General features: G+C 44.2%; 1 protein-coding gene across 1 annotated transcript; it reads left to right on the top strand.

Moving 5' to 3' along the window:
• The first annotated feature begins 1,051 nt into the window (after positions 1–1,051).
• Positions 1,052–6,926, top strand: LOC311025510 (uncharacterized protein). The gene is given in 3 exon segments (XM_084028433.1): positions 1,052–1,220; positions 3,306–4,664; positions 4,667–6,926. Coding segments are annotated over 2 exon segments (2,022 nt in total). The 5' UTR covers positions 1,052–1,220; positions 3,306–3,334; the 3' UTR covers positions 5,359–6,926.
• Positions 6,927–7,968: the final 1,042 nt, after the last annotated feature.

Genomic DNA, 7,968 nt, shown 5'->3' with positions numbered 1-7,968 from the left:
TCTGTCCATTCCACCTTAATTTGTCAACTGGCACTTGCTAGATGATATTTGGTTTCAGTGCACTCCTTCCATACCATAAATCACTCATATGTTAAAAAGAAATGTCCTGCTTTAAGAGGGCCTGATCTAATGTATGTGCTGTATTCCCTCCTGTATGTACATAACAGGATTCAGCCAATAGTAATCACATAAACTCACAGGGACTTGATTTCTGAACGATGCATTCATGCGTTCCCTCTTTATTGTAAAGTGCTTCCGATCAGGACACAAATGGTTACTCACTCGTGTCTCTGTGGTGTGAAAGAGAATGGCGATATGTTAAGAGCACAATGTGCCGCTGGGTGGAAGAGCGGCCAGAAAACCATGTGAGGCGGCGGGTGGAAAATGTGCAGTCCTTGGAAATTGGGCAGAAATTGAGCAGCAGAGCACGACGGCTCCCCGTGACCCACGAGCCGTGTAGCGATGGAGGATCAGGGCCACCTCAGACAAAAGCCTAACAACCGGGCTGCAGGAGAAATCATCCCCTGGAGTGCGCACCACTTTTCTGTCTGAAGCCGCAGATGCAAGACATTGATTCTTTAGAGCGCATCACAAAATGACCCTAATTGATAACCTGTGAACGAGGTCACTCTACCCCCCTCAAACCCCACCCCCCAGGCTCCTGAATCTCAAACCAGCTAGAGGAAGGAAGGAACAAGGGAGGAAGAAGCAACACACTAACCTTTACCATTTGAGAAGGAAAATGGCTGCGCACCAAGCTCTATCTCTACAATTTTCTCTTTTCATTGAGGAAAAGTACTATTTCATTCATGCCATTTCCGTTCATTCATCAGCTGGGGCCAGCCTAGACTCACAGTGCCGTCTCCACACCAACATTCTTATCAATGGAAGTGACGTCAGCACTGCCTGCAGCTGGGGGGTGGAGAGGTGGTGGGGGGGTGGTCACGTGGTTCAGTGAGGGGTATATACAATAAAGTTGCGCTGACAGGGGGGCTGAAAACATTCACTCAATTGTACATTAGCACCAGGGCTGCCGCCACAAACACACAACACAACTTAATAAAGATCCGCCAGGTTTTTTTTTTTCTTGATGTTGGTCAAAGGCTGAAGAGAGAGCGAGGGGGAAAACAGAAATTCTCTCAGGTCATCTACATGAGATAATCTTGGCTTTACCCGCGTTGTGAGTTTCACCACTTCCCCACCCCCCAGTGGGACTCCAGGTAAGTGGAACGGAATCACATTTTGTCATTTGCAAGCCATAATTAGATACGTCAGGACATTTTTCTTGCCGTTATTCATTTCACCCTCATTCAATTTTAATTGTAAAGAAAAAAAAAAGAAAAAAAGGATTGAGGTGTGTGTTTTAGGCTAGAAGGGCGTGGAAGAATTCTATAATCTCAACCTAATCAGAACAATCGATCTGTTATCTATTTACCACAACTGGTTGGTTGTCTGTTTGTAGTAGATATGCTATGTGACTGTTTCTATCAAATATTTTATTTTAAAGAAAAACAACACATTATGGAACTATTGAGAAATTCTTTGGTATTATTTTTTGTTTAACTTTGATAATCTTTACTAAATTGAGAAAATGACACGTTTATTAACAAACCAATTTTAATGAATTTATTGTAATATATGTGTAGTAATTAATACTAACTGCAAAAACAATAGAATGTGCTATTTAGTATTTAATTTGGTTGAGGGATAATTAAAGAGTTAACCTCTACAATGCGCAGCCAATACATATTTCTGTGTGAAGCTGCTGGTTCAGAGCCACTGGAAAAATTCGGTCGATATTTTTTCCTAACGTGATTATAACAAAAAAAAAATCGGGACAATTTTGGGTGGGATTGAAAAGCCACAGTAAATTATGTGTTATTAAATCCTAACTAAATTAGAGTCTGAAACACGTCTCCTGCAGGCCAGTTATCGAATTATGTGGATTCGGATGTTTTTTTTTTGTTTTCCACTCTGCTGCTTCAGTTTATAAAAATGGAAACAGTCCAAATTTGAGCTGCACACTGTGCTGTCCAAATTTGTGCTCGTCTGCATTCCACCACTGCCACCGAGGAGAAACATGCCCACACCACACAAGGACAAAGCCGCGTTACTTACTGACTGCTTCCCTCCGTTCTGTGTGCCAAAAAGGGGTTCGCACCCTAAAATGCAACATCCAGCTCATTTACTGTTTGGATTGCTCGCTCAGGGACCGCAGGGTTAAATAACTCGCCCGTAGCCACCGGCTTTACGCATGACTTCCCCGTGCGTGCCGTCTTTGTACCGGTGTCCTGCTCACGCCGCGTCGACGCGCGGAATACCAAAAATTACAGCTAATTCAGTGACAGAGCTCGGATCAATTGGCGTTTTCTGCATTTTTCGTATGAAATATACGTTTTGCGCTTAAAATGGCAAGTGCGTGCGTTCTGGTTGGATTGGCTTGGAGGAAGAGGTGAGACATTTTTTTTTTTTTTAATTAATCCTAGAAATTCAATCAGAAAATTGAATACGTGCATTTTTGTGTTACTGTTGTAACAGTTTTCTCGGTTAAATCGAATAGAATATAAAACACACGAGAGCATGCATCCGTTCGTCCGCGCTGTGGAGAGATAAGGAATGGGTTAACGCACGAATACAGACTGGTGTGGGTTCGAAGCGCAATTTATATATGCAAATTATTACCTTCCCTCTTGAAAGGCACGGGCAATTAGATATGGAAAGCATCACGGCTGGTGTGCTCAGACCAGACGTCCATGTCTGTGTTTCCAGATATACACCGAGGTTACAATGGCAAAAAAAAAAAAGACCTAAGAAAGATTATGATAGAATGTCATATTCCATCAAAGACATCCAGAATAATAATACATAATAATAAAAAACAGACAGAGAGGGAAAAGCATACAACTTTCTTTGTTGGATTTGTAGCTCTATAGCTCATTACACTGCGTTTGCCTGCTGCTTTGTTCTCAAGCGTTAGTTCATTTCAATTGTAAACTGCATCTGTATGGTGGCATCATGGTGGAAAGGTATATTGTTTTTAAATAAAAAGATTAGCAGTTTATATGCCATTTGTGTTCTCTAACCCTTAAAACTGAGAAATATTCAGTCACCCTCTGTTCCTTTAAAAAAAGGCTTTCGACAAAACAGCTGTACATTATTTAAATGATCCAGATGTGCTCGTATTGCCATTTGAAATTCCATGTAATCATGAATCTAGAAAAAAAGAACCTACAATAAATGTGAATAATTTCTCATGATTCTTTTGTCCTTCTCCCCGTGCCTTTCTTCTTTTTTTCCGTCTTCAGGTGCTTAACCTCCCTCCTGCCAGTTCTGCATGGTCATGACCTGTCATCACGCCTCTTCCACAGCCCACCTCATCCTATTGGTCCTGCTCATTGTCACTCCACAGCTGGCTGGCACCGCCCCTGCTCGGGGTGAGGGAAGGGAGGGAGGGGTGGAGGGGCGCACCCGGACAGACCTTAAAGAGGAGAACCTCGCCCCCTTTCTCTCGCCCCCGCCGCAGAGTCCCTCCAGCCCTGACAACAGGTCGCTAGACCGAGGCCAGGGCCCGGGTCAAGATAGACGATCCGATAAAGTGACGGACCCTGCGCAGGTGCTCGCTGTTCTTTTGGAGGCTTTGGACCACCAGGGGGAGAGTGAAAGCCAGGTGAGCAGACCCAGATTCTGGGAAGAAGATCAGAGTCAGCAGCTGCCCTCCATTGAAGGCTTGGAAGGTGGTGAGATAAGGAGAACAGGGGAGACAGAGGGAGGGAGGGGGCCGGAGGAGGAGGGCAGAGGGGCTGATAAGGCTATTGAACAGCTAATTGTAGGCCATTTGACAGCTGCTCAGGCTGATGACTTAAAGGAAATGGATGAGGAGGATAAAAACACAAGGTCAGAGGAGAATCGCGGGTGGCCTGTGGAGGATGTGGGAGCTGATAGTGTAAATGAGGAGGAAGGGAAAGAAGAAGATGAGTGGCAGGAGGAGGGAAACGATTTAGAATTGTTCTTAAAAAAGGCCAGGCTGAGTTCCGCCTTGCAGGGAGATGATTCCTCTCTGCAGCGCAAAATAAGAGGCTACTTCCAAAACATTGACTTGGGTCTCCAAGACAATGAGATCTTGCCTCCCCTGAAGGGCTACAAAGCATACAACACTCAGCTAGCAAGAGCCGGAAAGAAGCTGCACTGGGAGGAGAACCAGTCCAACAACCGACCCGCCAAGGGGGGCAACTTCATGGATGACTTCGAGGATGAAGGAGAAGAGCTGGAGGAGGAGGTTGAGGAAGAAGAGGAGAGCCTCTCCCACATGCAAGAGGAGGCGAGAGCGCGCGCAGAGAAACAGGAGGTTCTCCGGCAGCAGGAGGAGGCGGAGCGAGCCAGGGAGGAAGAACAGAGGCTGGCTGACATCGCCTCCGACATGCTGCTGCAGTACATGGGGAGGAAGCAGCAGTCGTTCATGAAGCCCCGGCAGAAAAGCAGCATGGGGCCCGCCAGCAACACCGCCGAGGACAAGCGCTCCGAGGAGGTCATCCCCGACGACGACGACGACCTGGACCAGCAAATGATCGACAGGCTGATCGAGATCAGCAGCAAGCTGCACCTGCCCGCCGATGATGTGATTGAGATTATTAGCGACGTGGAGGAGAAGAAGAAGAAGAGGAAAGAGTTGAGATGCCGATCAACAGCAACCCCGTCGCCCCGCGCTTCAGGCCTCTGGTACCTCCTCCTTTGGCGGCTCCGCCTATATACCATTACACAGCCTCAAAAAACCCCAAGAAAGCCCCTTATAGGTACAATAAGTCCAACAAGAAATGGCACAAGGACAAAGTCAAGTCATACAAGCAGGACTTTTGGTATAAGCCTCAGAAGCAGCTTGACTACTGGTATAAACCCCAGAAACAGTTTTTAGCCTTCCCCTCCTATCCATACTACCAGAAGCCATATCGAGCATACTACCCTGTTTATTTCCCATATCCCAAAGCACAATATTATGGCAAGCCCCCTCCCTCCAGAGAACAGCCGTTCGGCCCCCAGGAACTTGGCCTCCAGGCCCCAAGGCGCAGGCACAGGGCTGGGGGTAAGAACCGTGGACAGGGCTGGAGGCAGCAGCCAGCGCCGCGCCTGCCTCTCCCCCCTTATATCTCTAACTATATCCTTCCTCACCCACGGACCTACCAACCCCTACCTCCGCCCAAACCAATAACCACACCCAGGAGAAGCAGGCGACCCCCGCTCTACTATCAACAAGTCACACCGGGAGATGACTATGAGGAAGACGGGTTGGTGCCTCAGCTGGACAGTGAGGAGGAACTGGAAAACTTTATTGAGAGGATCTACATGAAACGTAGAATGTATTGAGAGACTTTTTGGACATTTGTCAGATCGGAGGGGCTGACAGAGGTGGGAAAGATGTACAGTAGCTGAAGAAGAGCTAAAAGAGAGGTGAATAAAAAAAGGACTCCGATGAGATATGCGCTTTGAGCCTGGTGGAAATTTAAGGGTTGAGAAGTAAAAAGTTAGATTTATATTGTTTAATCACTGTATTTTTTTGTTGATTTTCTCTGTCAGGGAGAGGATGAAGGTGGAAGCTCCCTGTAAACCATGTTCAGCCTCTTGCTCAGTTTACATTTTGAAACAGAACATACCCTTGTGTATGTCTGCCTCCATTCAGGTCAATCTCTGATGCTCTTGCATTATTCAGAGATTTCTACAGGACACACACACACACACACACACACACGCACGCACACACTTACATATACTTACATTTTTGACACACTCACAAGCAGATGTGCCCATTTTAAGAGAACCATGTTTACAAAATCACTTTGTATCTTTTGTTTTATATTCTGTACGTCATGTTACAAAATTAAAGTAGTTTAAATGACTTCTTAGCGACACAAATATGAAAAAAAACAACACCGCTATTGTCAAACGTTCAGTGACGGTATATTTTTGGTGTATATTGATGTGTGTAATTGCCTGTCTTATTCCCGATTGGATCAACTTTAAACAGCTGCAATTTGCAAAAGGTGCCAAATACACCCATTTTAGTTTTTCAAAGTAAAGATATTCAGATATTTGCCTTAAAAGCAGCATGGTTCTATAAGGGAAATATCATATTGCATAATATTATCATCACAACCGGTCCCAATGTAGAAACCCTGTGGACTCCAAAAGCACAAACTTGAACACTAAACACTTCCAACCTGGTGGACGAAGGGTTTTCAATCATTTTGGGATCCAGAGGTTATTGGTCAACATCTTTATGGCAGATTCACCATAATCACCACCGCCCTATAGTCCTCCACCATTGAGGATTCCTTCATATCTTCATTTTCACTAATTTCTCATCTCTAATTCACATCCTCAACCACTGTTTTCTTTTACCATTTTCTTGCATCATTCATCACCTCCATTTTCCTTTCCTTTCCACAAAAAAACATCTCTGTTCTGCAGCCTTTTCAAACAGATTTCCACCAAACATTTTGTTCATTTTCAGAAGAAATTCATTGAAAAGTTTCAGGCCGGGGAGTCAGGGATTGTGCTTAAACAGTTAAATGCACGTCTTTCTACTTGCATCTTAAAAAAAGAACAAAAAAAAAAGAACAAAAAAAAGAAAATAAAGAGAAAAAATAAAACAGTAAAAGGGAAATCCAGATGGTTGTTTTCTCTGAATAAACTGTGAACATAAAAAAAAAAAAAGAAGAAATTTCAAAAAGGAGAAGGGCCACTGTGTCCGCAGTGAAGCCATCCGTCTTGTAAAAGGAGATTGTTGTTGTTGATGTCACCTTTAGCATTGTAAGATGTACAGTGTGAAATAAATATGCCCGTGCAATGTGTAAATAACAGCATGATGATTACTAGTTTTGCTATATGATAAAAAATAAAAGCAATTATTTTATTAAAGTTCAGTTTTTTAATGGCTTTTTGGAGAGTGCTATGTTGTACTTGGAGAGCATCAAATACAACAAGATGACTTGATACTCGAGCAACAATTCAGTCGGAGCTTAGCGACAGCGCGACTCTATAAGTCACCATTACATCAATACGGAGACAAACAAAGACTATGGAGGGGGTTTATTATATTTCCAGACAATCAAAAAGGGAACATGAGAAAAATAGCAAGAATGGAAATGAAAAAGGGAAGGACAAACAGAAAAAAATGTAGAAGGGGATGGAGACAAATGGTAACTGCAGTGATTGATGAGTCACATGATTGGTGGATGAGTCATCCATCTGTTCACTTTACTGCGCAGGACCACGCACACACACACACACACACACACACACACACACACACACACACACACACACACACACACACACACACACACACACACACACACACACACACACACACACAATTCTCTTTGAGCTGTATAGTAATTTAGCTGCTGGCATTCAAGATAAAGATTCGTGTTCGCTCCTGCCTCGAGCCTGCCAATCAGCAGACGGAAAGGTGTTTGGCAGATTTTTTACCATATCTTGTTTCCACACCTCCTCACTCTCACAGGCAATATGCCCTTCTCCTATAATTCCTTGAAGTGCTTGTGGCTGCAGCCTGTTTGGCATCACAACAAACCTGACGTATGCCATCAGCGGAACAAACACGGACTGTGATTAGCTGGCTTTCAATACGGTCTAATCGCGTGTCATCTCGCCAGCTTGCTCACCAGTTGAACGCAGGACCTTTCATGGCAGGGACTCTTGGACGCAGTGTTATTATGAATGCAGATTTTTGATTACAGCGTGTAACTTCTGCCGATATCCCAGCTGGTTATCCGCTGGCTGAATGCAAGAATGACTATGTGCATTTGTTCCAGCAATGCCAGCATCGTCAAACAGGACTACAGCGGGATAAGTGACCCTGTCTGCAACAATTATATGTTCAGCAACAATATAACACATGCTGTTGTATTGTATAGGAAAAAGCAAAATGGTAAAATGAGACATTTTAGACTTTTA

The sequence above is a fragment of the Eutrigla gurnardus genome, assembly GCF_963514095.1.
Source record: "Eutrigla gurnardus genome assembly, chromosome: 15".
Lineage (NCBI taxonomy): Eukaryota > Metazoa > Chordata > Actinopteri > Perciformes > Triglidae > Eutrigla > Eutrigla gurnardus.
The sequence above is the reverse complement of the archived record's forward strand: the minus strand, read 5'-3'. Positions and strand labels throughout refer to the sequence as shown.